Source organism: Diabrotica virgifera, chromosome 6 (assembly GCF_917563875.1).
Source record: "Diabrotica virgifera virgifera chromosome 6, PGI_DIABVI_V3a".
NCBI lineage: Eukaryota > Metazoa > Arthropoda > Insecta > Coleoptera > Chrysomelidae > Diabrotica > Diabrotica virgifera.
Window position 1 is genome coordinate 98,938,901 of NC_065448.1, and position 24,326 is coordinate 98,963,226.

Below are 24,326 nucleotides of genomic sequence, written 5' to 3' on the forward strand. Positions count from 1 at the left end.
CATTTTATGGTGTATTTCAATTTTATAAATCTTTAAACAGTTGCTTAGTCCAGAAAGCCACTGCGCATCCGCTAGGAAAAATATTCTAATTCGGATTTTTTGCACAATCTTACTCAAAAAGGGCCCCTTTTAACAAATTTGCATGTTGCCAGGACCAAAAGTTGGTCAAAAATTTTTTAAACATTTTTTTTTGTTTTTTTCCTAAAATTATTTTTTTTGCATGAAACAAATTTTTTTTAGGTTTTTTGGATCATTCCAAACAGAAAAGGTCTTTAGTGACTTTTCTCTAAAGTTGATAGTTTTTGACATATAAGCGATTAAAAATTGAAAAATTGCGAAATCGGCCATTTAACCCTCAAAAACTATGTGAAAAACTGAAAATTTGAATGTTGCCAAGGTAGGTAGATATTCTTTAAACATCGATTGATGAAATCCCGAAGAGTTTTTGCAATACAACATTCAAAACTCCTTTGTTTTTTAATTGCTAATCAAGCATGCGCGACACTATTTTCCGCCGTTGCATGTGTATGCAGTATGGTGCAAATGAAAGGAATAAATTCGTTATTTCGTAAACCGGCGACTTTAAGGAAAAATCCCGAAACAGGTCGGTTTTTATTTTTAAGTTATGATATTGTGACATATATGGTATACTAGTGACGTCATCCATCTGGGCGTGATGACGTAATCGATGATTTTTTTAAATGAGAATAGGGGTCGTGTGCTAGCTCATTTGAAAGGTTCTTCAATTCTCTATTCAGTAATATAAACATTTACATAATTATTTATACATGGTGTCCAATAATTTAATTTTTTTGTCAATTTGCCAAATGATTTAATTTAATAAAAATTTTTTGGACACCCTGTATAAATAATTATGTACATGTTTATATTACTGAATAGAGAATTGAAGAACCTTTCAAATGAGCCAGCACACGACCCGTATTCTTATTTAAAAAAATCATCGATTACGTCATCATGCCCAGATGGATGACGTCACTAGTATACTATATATGCCCCAATATCATAACTTAAAAATAAAAACCGACCTGTTTTGGGATTTTTCCTTAAAGTCACCGGTTTACGAAATAACGAATTTATTCCTTTCATTTGCACCATACTGTATACACATGCAACGGTGGAAAATAGTGTCGCACACGCTTGATTGGCAATTAAAAAGCAAAGGGGTTTTTGATATTGTATTGCAAAAAACTCTTCGGGATTTCATCAATCGATGTTTAAAGAATATCTACCTACCTTGGCAACATTCAAATTTTCAGTTTTTCACATAGTTTTTGAGGATTAAAAATGACCGATTTCGCAATTTTTCAATTTTTAATCGCTTATACATGTCAAAAACTATTAACTTTAGAGAAAAGTCACTAAAGATCTTTTCTGTTTGGAATGATCCAAACAACCTAAAAAAAGTTTGTTTCATGCAAAAAAATAATTTTAGGAAAAAAAAACAAAAAAAAAAACGTTTAAAAAATTTTTTACCAACTTTTGGTCCTGGCAACATGCAAATTTGTTAAAAGGGGTCCTTTTTGAGTAAGATTGTGCAAAAAATCCGAATTAGAATATTTTTCCTAGCGGATGCGCAGTGGCTTTCTGGACTATGCTGTGAACTACACTGCGGTGCAAAAAAATCGATCCACTAAAAATTTGGTCATTTTTGATGTTTCGAATTTCCTAAACCTGTTGTCCGATTTAAGCGATTTTTTACCACGTTATAGCCTTATTCATTGACAATATCGCTGTAATAATATTGTTGCTAGACAGGCAAACTTCCATTCTATACCGGGTGTCCGAATCAAACTGTGCTTTTTTCTCGAAGTTCGCATCACCCTGTGGATTATTCTATCATTTATAAAATACTGAAATTAAAACCCAAATATAGCCTCAGATTTTCTTAACATTTTGTCTTTCGATTAATTCGCTTATGTTGGATAATAAAAAAGTTAGGTACTTTAACAGCTGGCCATGTTCCTCATCAGTACAGGGTGTTTTCTAAATAAGTACGACAAACTTTAAGGGGTAATTTTACCTGAGAAAATAATGACAATTTCCTTTATAATCATATATATCCGCAAACGCTTCGTTTCCGAGATACGGGATGTTCAATTTTTCTTTACAAACTGACGATTTATTTATTGCTTTAAAACCAGTTAAGATATGCAAATGAAATTTGATGGGTTTTAAGACGTAGTTATTGCACATTTTTTAACATACAATTAAAAATTGTATATTCACCATTGGCGTGCGTACGTGTAATATTATCGGTCATAATACCCGTTTGCGCGCCAGTGGTGAATATTAAATTCTTAATTGTATGTCAAAAAATGTGCAATAACTACGTCTTAAAACCCACCAAATTTGATTTCCATATCTCAACTGGTTTTAAAGCAATAAATAAATCGTCAGTTTGTAAAAAAAATTTAACTTCCCGTATCTCGGAAACGAAGCGTTTGCGGACATATGATTATAAAGCAAATTGTCATTATTTTCTCATGTAAAATTAACCCTTAAAGTTTGTCGCACTTATTTAGAAACATCCTGTACTGATGACGAACATGGCCAGTTGTTAAAGTACCTAACTTTTTTATTATCCAACATAAGCGAATGAATCTAAAAACAGAATGTTAAGAAAACCTGAGGCAACCATTATGAACACAAATCTTTATTATTATTAGTTTATTTTAATTTTATAGTAAAACCAGTTCCAGAAAGATATTGTATAGGTACCAAAATATCATTTAATCTGTAATTTACATCTACCAAAATACACCAAAAGTTATATTTTCTTTTTGTTCAAAATACACCTAATTTGTTAAAAACAACTATTAAAGCAGACACCAGACATTAAATACTTAAACTTATTTTCACGTACAGGTAGACTTTGAGACCACTTACGCTATTTCTTATCAACTGGTAATCTAATAAATATTTTATTGGGGGTTTTTATGGTTGTACTTTTAAACAATGGTACCAAACAACACGTATAGTACATATTTACTTGTATTTTCCATAGTAAACACACACACAATTCAATACTATTTCTTCAAAAACGGTATTAAACTCCAATCTAAACAAACTGGTATATATTTTTATGTTGTCATAATGAGAATTGTCATTATAAAATATTATGATATGACGTCACAAGGGTTCACACGCTTTTTCGATCGGTTGGAATGATTTAAATATACAGAAGATTTTAAATTTGTACTTTTAAGTTATTATGAGGTTTTGAGGTGTGAAATTTTAGAAATCCTATTTTTACACGAACTGAACAATACTGTGTAATAAAACAAAAATATGCAAATTCCCTATTATAGATTGAATTAAATATATAAAAAAACATTACTTCTCTTACCTAAGTTTAAGTTATCTTCACATTGTTCATTATTCAGATCTTTGAGATCTAGGGATGTAATCAGCTGAGTTTCTTTACATTCTTGGTCATCTTCAGCAAACTCTTCCTTAGTTTCAACTTTTACTTTCACAGCTAATAAGTACTTATTTCACTACACTGTTTAGTATACTTTTTTATTTGTCTTACCTGAGCTACCTTCTTCTGGTTCATTAGTCATCTCTTTATGATCTAAAGATGTAAATAGCTGACTCTCTATATAACTGTGGCTACCTTCAACAAATTCTTCCTTAATTTTGAGTTGTAGTTCCATTGCTAACAAATACCGATTAAAATAAGATTTGGTTGAATGCTCAAATACAGGGTGATTGATTATTGGGGTAAAGCTCCGTAGATCCGTTATAGTAATAGATGATAATAAAAGTTAATAACAAAAATTGTAGCCAACTTTAAGCTTCACACTTCAAAATTAATTAAAATGTTACAAGATGTTCGATAACATAGTGGCAGACCAAACTTATGTTTTTTAAAATGGAAAACCCTGTATTTTATTTTATATTCAAAATCTTCTTAACTTCTCCATTACAAAAATATAAATGTATGATGTGTTATACATGATATTTACAAAGTTATACTTAACCAATTTTATATGAAAATCGTAACAAGTTCAACTCACTGTATAAATAACAATAAGCACAAACGCAATCGATTATTGATGCCATATTTTTTTATTTATTGTCAAAATTTTCATAACTAATTGATATTGCTAATTTTTTTATATTGAATACAGGGTGAGTCAAAACGAAAATACATTATTTTCTCAGTAAATTTAAATGGAACACTCTGTATTTTATATTACTATCGAAGAGTACCATTACTGTACTTTAATTTTTAGATAATGTTCCCTATGTCTAAATTTAGTAGTTTTCGAGATATTTTCATTTTTCAGATCAAATTATTAATTACGGGTCTAAATCTTTCCAAATTTTAAGTCAGCCATGACTGAATTGTCTAAAACTGACAATTTACGATTACTAATTATCAATCTGGTAATAAATGTAACAATGTAGCAAATAAAGAAAAAAATATAATTTATTAGTAATAAATTTTACAAAAAAAAACACAACCACCCACAACATACATTTTTGAAACAATTAAAAACTACTTTTGTATGTAAGTGTAACAAATAAAGAAAGAAAAATAATTTATTAGTTATAAATTTTACAAAAAAAAAACAAACACAAAATACAACATTTTGTGAAAACAACTAAAAACTACTCTGTATGTAAATGTAACAAATAAAGAACGAAACATAATTTATCAGTAAAAAATTTTACAAAAAAAACATGAACACAAAATACAACACAACATTTTTGAAAAAATTAGATGCTACTTTTAGTAAAATATTTTAAATATTTAATTGCATAAATTGTTCAAAATGACACATTTATGCATGCCTAAAAACGGTCATTGAATGAGTTACTTACACGACGAAGTATTTGTAAATTAACACTTCAAAATCAGTCTAATAATTCGTACCTTTAAACCGATCGCACGCTATCGTTTAAAGAGAAAACCGGATTCCTATAAATTTTTGTTGAATTATTAAAAACTCGTTAAAAATTTAATAACATTTTATAGTATAGTGAATTTTTAAATAAACAAATTAAATTGTTTCTCCCATTATGGGGGAAAAAAGTTCATTAGGGACGTTCTCTCAGACGAAAGACATAGTAAAGAATGTGAATAATGAAGATAGTGTAATGGAAAATAATAGTTTTCCACCTAGTGCTACTTTGCCGATAGAAAACCAAAAGGATATTAAATATTTCAACTTGGTCTCAGATAAGTACAATTTAGATAATATTTGGGTTTATATTGAAAAAATTGGGAATGAAAGTGGTTTGTCTAGATTGCATCCTATGACGATATTCAAGACCCTGAAACTTACACATATTAAAAAGATAAAAAGCATTGGTCGTAATCGTATAAAAGTTTTGCTGTCATCACGTTTAGAAGCTAATAATATTGTTAAAAATAAATTAAAGAGCTTACATTCCAAATCACTTGTTGAAAGTTAAAGGGCTTGTAAGGGATGTAGACATCCAATTTGACATTAATTATCTTATGGAAAACATTGAATCTACTTCCAAAGTTTTAAATATTTATAGGTCAAAGCGTAGAATCCAAAAAGAAAAAATTGAATACGTAGATAAAAAACTATAGTTGTCACCTTTGAGGGTAATATTCTACCCAACTATATAGGTTTTAATAGAGTTTATTTTCCGATAGAATAATTTATTGGTAGGGTCGTTCAATGCTATAAATATTTGAAATTCGGTCATGTGTCAAAATAATGTAAAAGCTCCCAGGAATTTTGTATTTAATGTGGGCAAACTAAAACTACTAATCATACTTGCGATAAAGCTATGTATTGTATACATTGTAAAAGTAAAGATCACGTTACAATATCAAAAAAGTGCCCTTTTATGAAAAACAAAAAAAGCTTAAAAGTATAATGATAAAAAAATACTACTTGTTTAGAGGCAAAACATTTGTGTGAACAATCATTTTCTGGTGTTACGAATTAATTATTTTTCTTTGCTTGAAAATAATGAACAAGAATTTCCTTCGCTTCCAAAAATTAATAAAAATTCTGTCTCCACTCAGCTAGGTCCACAGACCAATAAACCGCGCTCTCTAATATCTTCTCAATTGAACAATAATTCACATGCATAGGAAAGAAAAGGAAACAAAATTCTCCTATCATACAATCTCCTATTCATAAACCTATCTTTCCCTTTACATTTGGACCTACCCAGCCTTTACCGGCTAATCCACATAAACCCAATTATAACAAAGTTGAAAATAAAAATCAGTTGACAAAAACTGTAACAAATTTTATAATGAGCCTCTTAGAACATATTCGATCAATTGAAGATATAAAGTGTTTTATGAAGGATTTACCAACACAAGCGTTAAACTGTTTTTGGCTTCCGAAGGACTTCCCACCAAGACCGAAGATTGCGAAAAATTCTTCTAGAATTTAACGAAGTCTATGGAATTGGTCCAGATGAGGTGGAAGCTGATCTTGCTGCTTTTAGGTCCTTTCTAACTTCTGAAAGAATTATCCATTTACAAAAATCACGGGAATGTCACCGAAATTACTATTCAGCTCTCTCTCCAAAACGAAATTTTTAAACATCACGACGTGTTCTGAAGGACTAGAATCCTCAAATTATAATATTAGTAATAACAACTTTAGCATGGTTCTGATTAATATTCGTTCTATAAGATACAAAACGGATGAATTGTTTTTGTTTCTGGAGGAATTAGGATTTCCCCCGATAGTGGCTGTTACAGAGCACTGGCTTGAAGTCAACGAGCCTTTTTTTTTGTAGAAAAATACATCACAATTGCTAGGTATGACCGTCCAAGCTCAGCGCACGGAGGCACCCTGATTTTATCCAGAAATAATGATTTTTCTTTGGTAACAAATTACGACTTTCTGTTAAATGAAGCCCACTTTGAGTTTTCCTTAGTTTACAATAAGAATCTTAATCTTTATATTATTTGCATTTATAGATCACCTGGCTCTTCCGTGGAACTATTTTTTCAGAACCTGTTAAATTTGTTAGATGACCTGCCACATAAAAGCAGAAAAATTTTATGCGGAGACTTCAATATTGATTATGCTGCTGCTTGTGCCGCTCAAATATCCTTAGTCAATATATTTGAATCGTATGGTCTAACAATTCACGTTGATTCTCCTACCAGGATTACTAAAACTTCATCTACCATAATCGATTATATTGTCTCAGATTTCTCACCCCTTGATGTCCGCTCTACAATTATTAATGCTGGTCTATCTGATCACGAAGCAGTTTATTCGAAGTTTAATATCTTCAGCAAACCCTCCTTAAAAACCCGACGTTTAGGTAGGATTTTTTCCACCCGGAACTTTCGTAAATTCCAAAATTTATGCTTAACCTCTGAGTGGCAATTTCCTTCTTTGGACGTGGATTATAATTTCCGTGATTTTTTGGATAAGCTTGTATGTATCTTCAATAAAGCATTTCCTCTAATTAAAATTAGGCCTAAACATCATAAACCCTGGACTACCAAAGGTATACGAATATCAGCCAAAAATATGAGGTCACTACTCTACATCAAGAAATTTACAACCAACGTCTCTGTCACTGATTATATCACCAATTACAGGGCAACCTATCTTAAACTTCTAAAATCAGCTAAAAAAGTGTACTATCAAAACCGCCTGGGAAGCTCTAAAAATATTGCAAAAGAAACTTGGTCCATAATAAACGATCTTCGAAATAAAACCCACACTTCTCAAACATTTTCTCTTCCAGACCCGGAAAATCTAAATGAATACTTTGTTAATGTGAGTAAAAACATTACATCAACTATTTTGCCACAACAAGATCCCATTTCCTATCTCCCTAATTCAAGAAAGGTCTCGAATTCATTCTTTATAAAACCAGTTGATATAGCTGAACTGATCCAAACAATCAGTAGTATCAAAAGCAAATCTTCCTGTAGTACTGATGGTCTATCGATAAAATTTTTTTCAAATCTCCCAGAAAATGTCTTAGAAGTCCTCATCTCACTTAATTAATGATTCTTTTGAGAAAGGCAAATTTCCAGAGTACCTAAAGACAGCCATCATTATTCCTCTTTATAAGGGTGGTGAAAAATCTAATACTTGCAATTATAGACCTATTGCACTGCTACCGGTACTCTCCAAAATTATTGAGAGACTCATAAAAGCTCGACTTATGTCCTTTCTAGTTGAAAACAACATTTTATCACAAAATCAGTTTGGCTTTTTAAATAATAAATGTACCACTGATGCCATGTTTTCTGTACTACATGACGTTTACCAAGCACTCAACAATAATCTTCACACTGCCACCGTTTTTTGTGACTACGCCAAAGCTTTTGATTGTGTAAATCATCACATTTTGATAAAAAAACTAAATTTCTACGGAATTCGAGGTATTTCTTTGAATTGGTTCCAATCTTACTTGGATGATAGGAAACAATTGGTTAGAGCAAATGATACAGACTCTAGTCTCAAAAACATTGTATGTGGGGTACCTCAAGGTTCAGTACTGGGTCCTCTACTTTTCCTTATCTTTATTAATGACATCACTAGTTTAAAAATCGATGGAAAAATATTTCTTTTTGCTGATGATACCAGCATCACTTGGAGCAACTCTAATATTGCTACTCTTCATGCCACTATAACTTCTGATCTATAATAAAAACCTGGTCGGACTAATTTGCTCTCGTTTAACGTAGATAAAACAGTGGCATTATCTTATAAAGGAGCTCTTCAACCCTTACCACTTAATAACAGCCAGATTAGTACCGTTGATTCTGTAAAATTTCTCGGAATTTTTTTAGACAGCAACCTTAAATGGTCCTTCATATCGATTTGTTAAGGAAGAAATTATCTTCAGCTTGCTATGCTCTAAGATCTGTTTCGAAGGAACTCAATTTAGCATCTTCCAAAATGACATATTTTTCTTTGTTCGAGTCACATCTTCGATATGGTCTTCCTTTTTGGGGTTCTGGTACAGCTGCCCAATCCGATGTTATTTTCAAATTACAAAAAGGGCAATACGATATATGTTTGGCCTCAGAAGAATAACACATTGCAGAAGCTACTTCAAAGATCACAGAATTTTAACTCTTCCTTCTTTATATATTTTAGAAACTGTTTGCTTAATTCGTAAACATCTACATGTATTTCCAGCAAGACCGAATCATAACTACTTCACGAGAAATTCTACCTTTGACGTCTATTTACCGACCCCAACCTCTGAGTTAGTAAAGAAATCCATATTATATTCCGCAAAAAAAACTGTACAACCATCTCCCTCTACAACTTAAAGCTGCAACATTTTTCTCCAAATTCCGTAAAATGACAAAAGCCTACCTATCTGAAAGACCATATTATTCAGTAGAAGAATTTCTTAATCAATAACTAAGAAGTTACTGTAAGTACCTTTTGTACGAGTACTATATTTTTTTATCTATGTTTGGGTGGAATATGCAGCAGCCTAACATTTTGCGCGATTAGTTACTAAGGTAGACTTTGCAATTTGCAATTTATTTAAAATTTTAAATTTTGCAATTCATTTTTTCTGTTTACTTCATTATTTTTTGTGTGTGTTATATTGACGATTTATGTAATTTTAGTAAATAATTGTATTGTTATTGTTTTGTGACTTTTCATAAGCTTTGTCGATAAAATTGTACAATTTTTCATGACAATAAAGCATATTTCTAATTCTAATTCTAAAAATGTTAGAGGATAAGACTATAATTAATGAATTAGAACACGTTTTAAACACTGTAAACAATAATAGCTTCTAATGGCTGTACAAAATATTTAAAAATTGGTCAATGGAATGCTAGATCTATTGTCAAACAAAAACAGTAATACGTAATGCAATACGTAACCAAAAAAATTGATATTCTGCTCATTAGCTAAACATGGTTTAAAAAAGATTCTCATTATAGTTTTAATGGTTATAACCTAATAAGAAGAGATAGGAAAGAAGACCGGTTTGGTGGCGTTGCGATTCTTATCCGTAACACAGTAACCTTCAGTGAACTAAAACTAAATTATAACTTTAATTCTGATATACAGCGTGTCTACTTGAGTTGGAAACATATGGGAAACTTTTTTATTATTAATTTTACGAAAAAAAGTTATTCTTTATAAAAAGTTCTGCATGCCCCAAAACCTAAGATTGAATTATCAGATATCAAATTTTCTCAATATTATACGAGGTATGTCAAAAAATATGAATTTCGGCTAAGGGTAAAGTACCTTTATTTCTCTCAATATCGAAAATTCTTATTATGAAAAGTTGTTTGGAAATAAAAACCAAGCTCAAATATGTAATTACATGCTTCTAATTGGAAAAAGTATTTTCCAAATTTTTCTCAAATTTATTGATACTAACTTCGTTTTTATTCATTACACATACGATAACTCTTTTATTATTACTTTTACGAAAAAAAGGTATTCTTTATAAAAATCTCTGTATGTCCTAAGACCGAAGATTCAACCAACAGATATGACATTTTATTAATTTTATACGAGTTATGTCAAAAAATATGAATTTCACTCAAGAGTAAAGTACCTTTATTTTTCACAATATTGAAAACGGTTATTAAAAAAGTTGTTTAGAATTAAAAACTATGTGTCAATATGCAATTACATCCTTCTAATTGAAATACTGTGAAATATAAAGGTGCTATAATATTGAGCGAATTTCATATTTTTTGACACACCTCGTATAAAATTAATAAAAGTTGATATATCATGGTTGTGTCTTAGATTTTAGACCATGCAAAGTTTTTTATGAAGAATAACTTTTTTTCGTAAAATGAATAATAAACGAGTTATGATATTTGTAATAATTAAAAACGATGTTGGGTATCCATAAATTTGAGAAAAATATTTTTTTTTTCAATAAGAAGCATGTAATTGCATATTTCATCTTAGTTTTTAATTCCAAACAACTTTTTATCATAAGAATTTTCGATATTGAGAGAAATAAAGGTACTTTACCCTTAGCCGAAATTCATATTTTTTGACATACCTCGTATAATATTGAGAAAATTTGATATCTGATAATTGAATCTTAGGTTTTGGGGCATGCAGAACTTTTTATAAAGAATAACCTTTTTCGTAAAATTAATAATAAAAAAGTTTCCCATATGTTTCCAACTCAAGTAGACACGCTGTAGAAGTTTGTGGCATCAAAACAAACTAAAAATATTGAACTCAATTTATTATCTATACACAAACCTCCTAAATGTAAAAGTACAATATGTGATTGGGCAAATATATTTTCACAGGTCAGTGGTTCAGTAGTTATAGGTGGAGATTTCAATGCGCATCATACGATTTGGGGATCTAATTATAATGATGCAACTGGAATACAACTTATTAAAACTGCAGATGACTTAAATTTTACAGTAATTAATAATGGAGAACCTACCATTTTAACTAAACCAGATCAAAATAAATCAGCTATTGATGTTACTTTCGCTACGGCTGATCTAGTCAATAAAATTAATTGGTCTATAGATACAGACACCTTGGGATCGAATCATTGTATGATCTATATGGAAATTACCGACATTCATTTACCTGAAGAAATAATTCCTAAAAGTAAATGGAACTTAAGAAAGGCTAATTGGTCCATGTACGAAATCTCAGCAGAGCAATTTTTCAATAACTATTACGAAATGGAAAATACGTCGGACAAATATAATTTTTTTATTGATTGTACAAATTATGCAGCTCAACTATCAATTCCACAATATAAAGCTTATAAAAACAAAATCAGAAATTCTCCGCCGTGGTGGAAGACAAATTGTGATAACATTATCAAGGAAAGAAAAGAAGCACTTTCAAATTATAAACAAAACCGTAACTTTGAAAATGACTTAAAATGATAAGGGAGCATGGCTAAAAGTAAAAAAAATTAAAGGCAATAGCTAAAGAAAGTTGTAAAAACTTTGTCTGAAACAAAAACACTCCTTCCTCAGCATTATAGAATCAAGCTAGAAAGATCAATAGAAAACCAATCATTAATCCAACATGTCTTAATGATACATTAGTCGACGAAATTTTTGATCAAGTTGCTTCTCCATCAGTCCAACTACCAAAAAACTACAGCTATGCACACAAAACCATTTTTTGCTAGAACCGTTCAACATTACAGAATTAGAATATGCTCTTAAAAATCGGAATAACACAAGTCCAGGTTTGGATAATATTAAATATCCCATGATACGACACCTTCCAAAAACAGCTAAACTCTTGCTGTTGGAAATATTCATTGAGATGGTCGATAATGGGAGTTCCTCAATTTCAAGATATCATTATTATACCAATACCGAAACCAGGTAAAAATCGAAACTTGGCACAATCATATAGACCTATATCTCGTATGTCATGCCTGCTTAAAATAGTCGAACGAATGATAAAACAGAGATTGGAAGGTGGTTAGAAAAAAAGAAATTACTTCCCAACTTTCAATTGGGGTACAGAAAATGAAGAAGTACTTTAGACGCCCTTTCAAAATTAGTGGTAAATATACAAAACACATTTACAGACAACAATTATTTACCTGCAATATGTATGGGCATAGAGGGTGCATATGATAGAGTCTGTCTTGATATTTTAGTTGAAAAATTAGTCAAAAATTTCCAAATACCAGCCCAACTAGCAGGAACAATATATAATTTTTACTAATGTAGAAAGATATATCTCAGAGCACATAACAGCGGTCTCATAGGTCCACGATACAATAACTTGGGGCTGCCCCAAGGATCAGTATTGAGCCCTTTGTTATTTAATCTGTACACAGCTGATCTACATAATAGCCAAATTGAAAACTGCACTTTGAAGATTATACAATATGATGACGATTTCCTTTTATACTCTTTTTCAAAAAGATATTATAATTGTATACAAACATTAGGTAAAATGCAAAACTTGTCAAACAATTGGTTCCAACAAAATGGATTTGAAATTTCCACAAACAAATCGAGTGTTTGCATTTTCACACGACACAACTTACCAAATATTGATAAATTACAATTAAGTAATTACGAGTATAGTTTCCAAATTTCTATCAAATATTTGGGGATGATACTTAACTGAAAACTAACATGGAAATCACATATTGAGTTTATGCTAAACAAATGTTATCAAGGAATAAATTTTCTAAAAGCAATTTCAAAAACGTGGTGGGGGCAGATGTTGAAACATCATTACTTTTCTACAAAGCTTATATACGATCAATCATATATTATGGTTCACACCTACCGCCTAAATATTTCGTGTTGGTATCATGTTACAAGCTATGACGCGGATGACGTGCAACGGTAAGTAAATTAGACGAAGTATACCTTTGTTTTATCCCATTTGTATTTACCTCCTATCCGCGACCTAGTCTATATATGTCTAAACGTTATGTCTTGAAGGGTCCCTAGACGAGAAGAAGCAAGTGACCCTGTCTTATTCCTACCTTAACTCCTGAATACAATAATTGCAATATTAACAACCACCTTTACGGTAACGTTTCCTTTTCTTTCTTATTTTTGTTTTGTTTTATATTTTTGAAATGTATTTAGATTTTAAAATATACTTATTGTGACTGAGTGGTGACAGCCCATGCAAAAAAACACTTCAAAATACACTTTGTATTCTATTTTTCATCTCATCTCTTTGTTGGAGGTATTTTATAACCTTCATTCTTAAAGTAACCACAAAAGAATTGGTCCAGTTTATTAAATTCTGGTAATCTGGGTGGCCACGCTACTGGTCCACGAAAAAATCAAAAATATCTCGAAAATTTAGACATAGGGAACGTTGTATACAAATTAAAGTACGGTAATGGTACTTTTCGATAGTGATATAAAATACAGGACGTTCCATTTAAAATTACTGAGAAAATAATGTACTTGCGTTTTGACTCACCCTGTATTCAATATAAAGAAAATTAGCAATATCAATCATTTATGAAAATTTTGACAATAAATAAAAAAATATGGTATTAATAATCGATTGCCTTTGTGCTTATTTTTATTTATACAGTGAGTTGAACTTTTTACGATTTTCATATAAAATTGGTTATAACTTTGTAAATACCATGTATAACATAACAAACCTTTATATGTTTGTAATATAGAAGTTAAGAAGATTTCGAATATAAAATAAAATGCAGGGTGTTCCATTAAAAAAAACATAAGCTTGATCTGCCACTATGTTATCGAACATCCCCAAACATTCTAATTAAGTTTGAAAAATGAAGCTCAAAGTTGGCTACAATTTTAAAACGTTTTTATATACTTGGCTTGGCTTTGTCACTATATCCGCAAATTTTGTAATCCATTTTATAGATAGTTCTAGGCTACCTAGACACCCGAAATTTTCAGAATAGCTCGGCACTAGCTAACAATGCAATATTTAACTGCTATTACACAGGGTGATAGATTAGTGGGGTAAAGCTCCGTAGATCCGTTAAAAGTTAAAAATCATAATTGTAGGCAACTTAGCTTCACATTACAAAATTAGTTAGAATGTTACAGGGTGTTCGATAACATAGTGGCAGACCAAACTTATGTTTTTTTTTAATGGAACACCCTGTATTTTATGTTATATTCAAAATCATCTAAACTTATTCATTACAAAAATATAAAGGTTTGGTATGTTATATAGGGTATTTACAAAGTTATAACCAATTTTATATGAAAATCGTAACAAGTTCAACTTCTTGTATAAATAAAAATAAGCACAACGGCAATGGTTTATTGATGCCATATTTTTTATTTATTGTCAAAATTTTCGTAAATGATTGATGTTGTTAATTTTCTTTATATTGAATACAGGGTGAGTCAAAACACAAGTACATCATCTTCTCAGTAATTTTAATCAATATGTTTATTTGGGAAAATGTATATACAAAACAGAAATCAGTTAGTCTACGATAAATATAAAGACCAAAGAAACAAAGTTAAAACAATGGTTAAACAAGAAAAACAAAATGCATGGGACGATTTTGGGAAAAGTATGGAAGAAAATAGAACCCATAATAATAAATTATTTTCATCATCATAGTCATTAACATCTTAGTAGATGTGTTATGGTTCATAATTGGGCTTCAGCAGCTCGGACAGTTTGATTGATAATATTTCTCCACTGGTCGCGGTCATCAGTTACATGTATTGCCTCAGTATACTGTTTGTTGAGAAGCTTTTTAGTAATGTCCGCCCATCGCTGTGGAGATCTTCCGCGTTGGCGTTGAGTCTGAGGCCTTCCTTGGACCACCAACCGCTCCATTTTGTGATCACTCCGATGGATATGACCAAAGAACTTTAAAATTCTAGAGTAAACGGTACTGGAGAGACGCTGATCCGGTTTAATTTCATCCAGAACCGAGACATTTGTACGGCGAGCCGTCCATGGAATTCGAAGCAGACGTCTCCATGTCCACATTTCAAAGGCGTCTATACGTCGTCTATCTGATTCTTTGACTGTCCATGTCTCGCATGCATAGTAAAATATGGAAAAGACCAGAGTTGAAACGAGTCTCTTTTTGTTTGTCATAGTAATGTGACGATCACGCCAGACCCCGTTTAGTTCACTCATTGCTGCTCTTGCTAGTTGAATGCGTCTTCTAATTTCGGGTTCACAACTGCCTGTGTTGTTAACTAGAGCTCCAAGATATATCATAGATGAGACTACCTCGCATCCCGCAATAGTTTGGGTTTCAGGAAACTGTTGTTAACGATCAATAACCATGATTTTGGTTTTGTTGTAGTTAACCATGAGTCCAAATTTAGCACTTTCTTCCTCGAGTTTTTTTAATAATTCAATAATTTCTTCTGGAGTAGAGGCTAGAAGTGTAGTGTCGTCTGCGAAACGCAAGTTAGATATCTTAACACCACCTAGGTTTACTCCTCCCTCCCAACCATCCAAGACTCTGCGCATTATGAACTCCGAATAGATGTTAAATAATAAGGGAGATAAAACGCATCCTTGGCGTACTCCCTTCTCCAAAGTGCATTTGTCAGACAGGTATCCGTCCATTCGAATATATGCCAGCTTATCTTGGTACAGTTTGCTAATAAGGTGAGTCAAGTGTTTAGGTACACCCATTGTCGTCAATATGTTCCATAGTTTGTCCCATCTAACATTATCAAAGGCCTTTGTATAATCGACGAAACATATAAATATCGGGATCTGGTATTCTCTGGCTTTTTCTATGATGTTTCTTACATTAAGGATTTGTTCTCTAGTACCTCTGCCCTTTACAAATCCAGCCTGCTCAGGTGCTATTTGCCAACTTATGAAGTTTTCTAGACGCCGTTGCAGTATGTAGAGGATCACCTTACTGGCGTGTGATATTAGAGCTAATAGCCTGTAGTTGTTACAATTATTTGTTGAACCTTTCTTATGAAGAGGTATGATTATGGTCTTTCTCCAATCCTCAGGCCAAACGCCTGTGTGCCATATTTCATTACACAATCGATGTAATATTTTCACTCCACATTCCGGAAGATATTTCAAGACGTCTGCAGTAATGAGATCATATCCTGCTGCTTTGTTTAACTTAAGTCTTTTTAAAGCAAATTCCACCTCGGAAAAAAGTATGTCAGGTTCAGATTCAAAACTAGTGTGGTGTGTCTCTGTTGAAGGAGAATGGAAAGTGGAGGTCTGGCAGTCAGGTACAAACGGGGTGTCCGCCGGCATCTGGTCCGTATTGGCGTATAAAGACTTACAATACGCCCTCCAAACATCAATAACCTTGTCCAAATCCGTCTGTACATTACCTTCATCATCTTTGATAGACCAAGATTTCTGTTTGAATTTACGTGTGAGTAGTCTGACTTTATCAAAGAGTTCTTTGGTGTTATTTGTGTCGGCATGTAGTTGAATTTCTCTGCAGATTTTCTCTATATGCTTGTTTTTGTCTCGTCTACAAGCAGCCTGAATAGCTCTAGATAGCTGTCGGTACTGGGAATTCCTGAGAGGGTTCTCGATTCCAGAATTCCAAAATTATTTTACCGAGTCCTAAAAAATATGAGAAAGGAACCACAAATGAAGCTGCAGCAGGTTAAAGATCGGAATGGGAATATAATAACTGAAGAAGATCAGATTATAGAAAGATGGAAAGAACATTTTATGGAACTTTTGAGCAAAGACAAGACAACAGCAGGCAGCAAAACAGCAAAGTTAAACAATACAACCACAGAAGAACAATACGTAATTGAGGACAATAAAATACAAATGAATGAAGTGGAAGATGCCTTAACCCAACTAAAAATAGGCAAAGCTGCAGGTATAGATGGATTAGATGCCGAGTTGTTGAAATATCTGGGACAATTGGGCAAAAAGGAACTTTATGAACTGTTAAACCTAACATGGAAAACTAAAAAAATACCGAGTGACTGGAACACGGCTATAATATTGCCTATACACAAAAAAGGAGATTCGAGAAAATGTGGAAATTATAGAGGCATATCGTTGCTCTGTTCAACATTAAAAGTCTACGAAATTATCCTAGAACGGAAGCTCCGGAATTTAGTCGAGCCTAGATTACCAGATATTCAAAGTGGGTTTAGGCCAGCACATAGTCAGGACCATATCTACGCTCTACAGCAGATCACTGAAAAAGCCATACTAAAAGATGAAACGGTATATTTGGGATTCCTAGGTATGAAAAAAGCTTTTGACATGGTGAGCAGAGAGGGAATATGGCAAAGCTTGACAAATAAGGAAGTGGATATGGAACTGATAACCACAATCAAGAGTTTGTATTGCAATACCATAAATCAGGTAAGAACAGGCAATCTTATTTCCAGCAAATTTGAGAATAACGACGGAGTCAGACAAGGAGGGGTATTGAGCCCCTTACTGTTTATCTGTGTAATAGACGAAGTAATTAAAAAGTGCTGGCCAAAAACAAAAAAATATACCGTAGGATACAGAAATCTACAACAAATAAAAATCGAAGCCTGTGTATTTGCGGATGATATTGTTATTGTGGCAAGAACAGAAAGAGCTCTGGAGGAGAACATAAGAATCCGGGAGGCAGAATTAAAAAATTACGATCTAATAATTAATATGGAAAAAACAAAAGTAATGGCAATATCGAAGAAAGATGTTAAGCTAAATATTGAAATCCAAGGCAAAACAATAGAACAGGTAGATACATTTAAATACCTTGGAATAATTTTAAATAAGAAGGGGACAAAGGAAGACGAAATTGGAAATAGGATAAAAGCAGCCACAAGAACATATCATTCGCTGTATAAAAACTTCCTAGATAAAAAAGAAATAACAAGGAAAACCAAAATGATAGTATTTAAAACCATTTACATACTTATCACTATAATTATTAGAATTTGATGATATTAGAAGGGAATTAAAAGTAAAATCATTAAAAGATAAAAATCATGAAAAGAAATTAAAATGGACTGGGCACTTATTCAGAATGAACGACGGCAGACAGGTTAAAATGACATGGGAAACGAGGCCGATAGGGAAAACAGGAGAGGTCGACCAAAAGGCCGGAAAAGTGGAATACCAGTGTGATGGAAATATTGCAGGATAGAGGAAAATCGTGGCACGAAGCCAAAGAATTAGCTAGGGACCGAAAAAAGTGGCGTAAGTTCACAGAGAATAACAAGTAAAGAAGACACCTCGACACCTTACGGTATAAGAGGATAATCGATTATGTATATATGTATGTTCATTTGGGATGCGATCATATTTTTTTATTTATTGTCAAAATTTTCGTTAATGATTGATGTTGCTAATTTTCTTTATATTCAATACAGGGTGAGTCAAAACACAAGTACATCATTTTCTCAGTAATTTTAATCAATATGTTCATTTGGGATGCGATCAAGTCCATTATCATTACCATACTTTAATTTTTATATAACATTCCCTATGTCTAAATTTATTAGTTTTTGAGATATTTTCATTTTTCCGAGCAAAATTATTAATTACGGGTCTAAATCTTTCCAAATTTTAAGTAAGCCATGACTGAATTGTCTAAAGCTGACAATTTACGATTACTGATTATCAATCTGTAATAAAAGTTGACTACAATTTTTGTTATTAACTTTTATTGCTATCTATTACTATAACGGATCTAGGGCGCTTTACCCCACTAACCAATCACACTGTATGGATAAATCGATTTTTTTTTTAATTTCAAACTATTTTAAAAATGTGACTAATGCAATTATATTTTAAAGTACGTTAATAAATCGATATCTACAAATTGATGGTGGCTCAATGGCATTAGACTACAGATTGAGAGGTCCCGAGTTGGAACCCAGCTGTTGCGTAATTATTATATATAAATATTATATACCATTTCAAAACAACCGTGGTATTATAAAAAGTACTTTTTTATACTAGTGTAATTTTTGGAATCATAATAATTATACCAGTTAATACAAAATACTTGGCTCTGGGCTCAAAATGGTCTGACTCAGCCATGTTGTCTTTATAATTTAATAAAAGAATTTAGATGTGATTCTATTCACTGTAAAGGGTTATTACCCTATATCTGTGGCTTTTGCCCAGTATTCATGTTTTTTGTTGTGTTGTTAAGCAATTGCTCTTCTATGAAGGTATTTTAAGAGGATGAAGCTCTGATGATGGCACGTTATGTGTTGAAAGTACTTAGCTGATATAAAATATATTTTTTACACACTATCAAAAGTTTTTTGAAAACATACACCTGTTTGCCGTTTTGACCAATACAAAATACACCTACTAAAAATTCATATTTTATAAATTAATTATTCTTTCTAAACATGTTGTGTCCTATATACCGGGTGTCCACTTATATTTTCCCCCATTTTAACTGCCTATAACTTCTAAACGGCTCAAGATAAAAATATGGGGTTTTCACTGAAATGTTTTATTTTAGTAAAAGTTTTGTCTGAATGGATTGAATTTTTTATATCGGTTTCAAATACGAAATAAAATACGGCGGATTTTTGAAAAAAACGTTGTTGACTTTTTTTAATGGAACACCCAGTATATTCTTTTGTAAATTGAAAGAAAGGTCATTCACCTATCTAGCGATATAAATTTTTTCAAGATCGGTTGTCAAATCATTGAGTAATTAATTTTTAAAATGAGAGGTGCAACGTGGATATCACGTACCTAAATAACATAACTAACCAAGTTATGTGATTTCCACATTGCATCTCTCATTTTAAAAATTAATTGCTGTCATTTGACAACCGATTTTAAAAATTTTTATATCGCTGGATAGATAAGTGACTGTTTTTTCAAGTTTTTAGATAAGTGACCATTTTTTATATCGCTTATAAATAAAAATGGCGGATTTAAAAAAAAACGTTGTTGACTTTTTTTATTAAAATACCCAGTATATTTTTTTATATCTTGAAAAAACGGTCATTTACCTATCTAGCGATATAAAATTTTTTAAAATCGGTTGCCAAATGACTAAACAATTAGTTTTTAAAATGAGAGATGCAATGTGGAAATCACATAACATAATATCATTTTGCTCAGTTATGTTATTTAGGTATGTGATATCCACGTTGCACCCCTTATTTTAAAAATTAATTACTCAGTGATTTGACAACCGATTTTTGAAAAACTTTATATCGCTGGATAGGTGAATGACCTTTCTTTTAATTTACAAAAAAATATACTGGGTGTCCCATTAAAAAAAGTCAACAACGTTTTTTTCAAAAATCCGCCATTTTTTTTTCATATTTGAAAGCAATATAAAAAATTCAATCCATTCAGACAAAACTTTTACTAAAATAAAACATTTCAGCGAAAACCGCATATTTCTATCTTGAGCCGTTTAGAAGTTATAGGCAGTTAAAATGGGGGAAAATATAAGTGGACACCCGGTATAACAAAACCATGGTATTATAAAAAGTACTTTTTTATTATAAGTAGTGTAATTTTTGGAATTTTAAGCATTTTATATCGTCAAATTATTTTATATTCTCTCAATGAATAATAAAAACGTTTTATTATAAAAAAGTTCTTTTTTATAAAAGTGTAATTATTTGTTATTAACTTTTATCACTATCTATTACTCTAACGGATCTTTACCCCACTAATCAATCACCCTGTATAGGCAGATTGATATCAAGCACAGTTATCACAGAAAAGGAAGATATCCCAGCATGTAGAAGACATTTACTTCAAATTAAAGGTACAAAAAATACACATTGGACATATTATGACAAACCGATTAAAATAGTTGAACAAGGCTACTTTGTGAGGTGTTTGGAGATCACATCCATTATTGTACCACTAAACTCGGAATAATGTAGCCTCATTCAAATATTTTAATCTATGTCCAGTAGTCCAGTGTGAGTTATTTGTATCATTAATTTTAAGTAAATGTCTATGCCATTCTGGGATATCTTCATTTTCTGACCAAGTGCCCCTGATGATGCTCTAAGTGCAAAAGTATACATGGGCAAGATTTACTAAATGACTGTGCTCTATACAGTGATGAGCGCACTAATACCCGGCAAAATAGCGCAAAAGATGGAAAACATAAAATTGTGAGAAAAAAGGAAATAAAACTAGTAGAGGTGTAAAATTTAGCGGTAGTAACATATCAATTGACATTATATTGATTGCTTCTCACCTTTAGACGTATCAGAGGACTATGTCAACTAAAACTGTCACTGTGACAGTGGCATTTCTCAAACTCGTCCGATATGTCTAAAGGTGGGAAAAAATCAATATAATGTCAGTGTGTAAGTTTTTTTTTTCTCTGATTCTGGCTTTGGTTTAGAACTAAAACCTTTAGCCACGTAATTGTATAACTTATCACTAAGTCAGGGGAGTAATGTGTAGTGTGTGTGATGAGTAAGTGTCTTGTTACTTTGCAAAGTCGACGTCATTGTCTTTGCAAAGAGACGCTAATTGTTTCCGAACGTCTGCGGTCCCCAGTGTGTAAGTTACTATCGCTAAATTTAACACTTTTCTAGGTTCATCTCTTTTTATCTCACAACTTAATATATGTTTTCCATCTTTTGCGTTATTTTGCTGGTTATTAGTGCACTCATCACTGTATATGCCTTTTATTTGTAAAAAAATATTAATTAGGTACATTATACTTTTAAAGAGAGGATGTACATGTTCAGATAGATGATACAGAGATTAGACAGATACAATTAGATTGATTACATTTGAATACTTGGGAGTAACCATTGAAGAAACAGGTAGACATGGAGCTGAGATCAATAAAAGAATTCATAAAGTGAATAGACTGTACCACACAATAGGAAGAAAAACAATTATTAACAAGAAAGAAGTATCGAAACATACGAAAATAAATGTATTTAAGGCTATATACAGACCAGTACTTACGTACGGATGTGATTTCTGGGTACTAAATAGACAAGACAAAAGTAAGATACAGGCTGCAGAATTGAGGTATCTACACAGAGTTCAAGGAACCACTAGAAGGGATAGGGTAAGAAATAACTACATAAGAGAAGAACTGAAAATTGAGACAATGATGGTTATGTTGAAAAAAGACAATTAAGTTGGTGGGGGCATTTACAATGACATTTACAGAAAGAAGTACCAGTTAAAAAGATATGGGAAACGAAAGTGCAGGGGAAAAGAAGTAGAGGAAGACTGAGAAACATGGAATGACGTGATGACAAGGATTCTTGACAAAAAAGGAATATCATGGAATGAAGCTAAGGCTGTGACACAGGACAGAAAGCAATGGAAGAGATTTGTGCACTGTTAACAGAGCACAAGTCATACCTACACCCGAGAGGGTGGAAGGTCAAAAAAGATTATATATAATATATTATACTTTTAACACTAATTTTTATTACCTGACTTATTTCCTTCTGGTTCATTATTCAAGTCTACAAAATCAGTTGATGTGGATAGCTGTGGATGTATATATCTTTGGTCATGTTCAATAATTTTTTCTTCAATTTTGATGTTAAATTCCATATTATACCAAATCAAGTGAATAGAAATATTGAAATTTAACAAAAAACTATGAAATAGGGGACATAAATACCACACCCACACACTGTTTATATTAAGTTGGAAAATAACTTTGCACCTATAATGTAGTGGGCTCTATTATCTGCCTTCTGATATGTAGAAGGGAACAGGGAATTGTTTGTGTTTAAATGATCCCTTCTTCAATTCAAAATTTGGTATATTCTGCATTTGTTTAGGAAACTAAAATTACGCAATATATGTTTAATTACTTCAACAAACGGAGGAATGTAATAAATTATTAGGTGAAATCAGCTACAATTATATAAAAGGAAAACAAAAAACAAACCAATTAACCAATATTAATATTCATTCTTTTTCATTGATTACTTTTATTTTTCTTTTTTTTCGTACCTTTGACGTATGACGTACACGTCATTCGTCATTGTCAATTGTCATATCCAATAGGCCATTTCAGCACTTTGACGTTTACGTAACCGTTGGGAGGCATTTTAGTCAGAGACATGTAAAGAAAATAGACTTGGCTAGGGATATGCCACTCAATGCATCAGGGTGTAACGTCGATATAAGTACGGTGGTTTAGCTATCTTTGTCTGTCGTGCGAGTGTGAGCGTATCTACAATGGAACACACAGGCGGCGGCCATCATATGCTAGAGAGAGAAAGCTAAGCGCCGGTAGAGGGAGATAGATAGACCACCGACCCGAACTGCTCCGCGTTAAGGCTAATTTTCACAGATCCGATATCCGAAGACACGAAATACGAATTTTTTTCGTACGATTATATTTGATTGTCGTATCCGAAATTTTTTGACATTTGTGTAATATGTCAGATTATTCCATGGATTGATATTTGATACAAATGTTTGCTGTTGGATATTGAACAGGAACAGATAGATAGTTTTATTTCGATTTTATTCTTATTATTGTTTGGATCATCATGGATTCGTCAAATTATCTGTTTGAAGAGGATAAAAATGTGAGTTATTGTTAGAAGTACCATCACATCCATTTATAATTAACTGTTTTTAATGGGAAATAAGCCACAATTTTACTAAAAAATAAAATCATTTTTTTTTATTAAAATTGTGGCTTATTTCTCATTAAAAATAGTTAATTACAAAAATGCCACAAGAAAATAGTTTCAGACCAACATCCATTTATAATTACGATTTTGTTGTTCCATTTCAATATATCAAAAACATAAACACTTCACAAGTTCAAGACGTTCAAGATAGAATGCCAACAGTGTCAAAATTCATCCGATTTCGTGCAAAAGTTAAAATAATTTTAACTTCTTCCGATGACTTTTTAATTTCGTACGAAAACCCAACTGTCACCTTTCAGCCAATGAAATTCCCTGAAATTTCTATCGTATCATCGTACCG

At 31.9% G+C, this 24,326-nt stretch overlaps 1 protein-coding gene across 2 annotated transcripts in view; it reads right to left on the bottom strand.

Annotated features, from left to right (window-relative positions):
• The window catches only part of LOC114345509 (zinc finger protein 501-like), a 59,016-nt gene extending 35,687 nt beyond the window's left edge, over positions 1-23,329 (bottom strand). Inside the window, exons 1-4 of one of the 2 annotated variants that reach the window (XM_050653642.1) lie at positions 23,269-23,329; positions 22,802-23,162; positions 3,554-3,679; positions 3,368-3,499 (exon numbers count right to left, since the gene is read on the bottom strand). In XM_050653642.1, the coding sequence (XP_050509599.1) occupies positions 3,368-3,499; positions 3,554-3,679; positions 22,802-22,925 (382 nt within the window). In that variant the 5' untranslated portion in view covers positions 22,926-23,162; positions 23,269-23,329. Of the gene's footprint in view, positions 1-3,367; positions 3,500-3,553; positions 3,680-22,801 lie in introns of both variants that reach the window. The other variant, XM_028296325.2, reaches the window with a different exon arrangement.
• Positions 23,330-24,326: the final 997 nt, after the last annotated feature.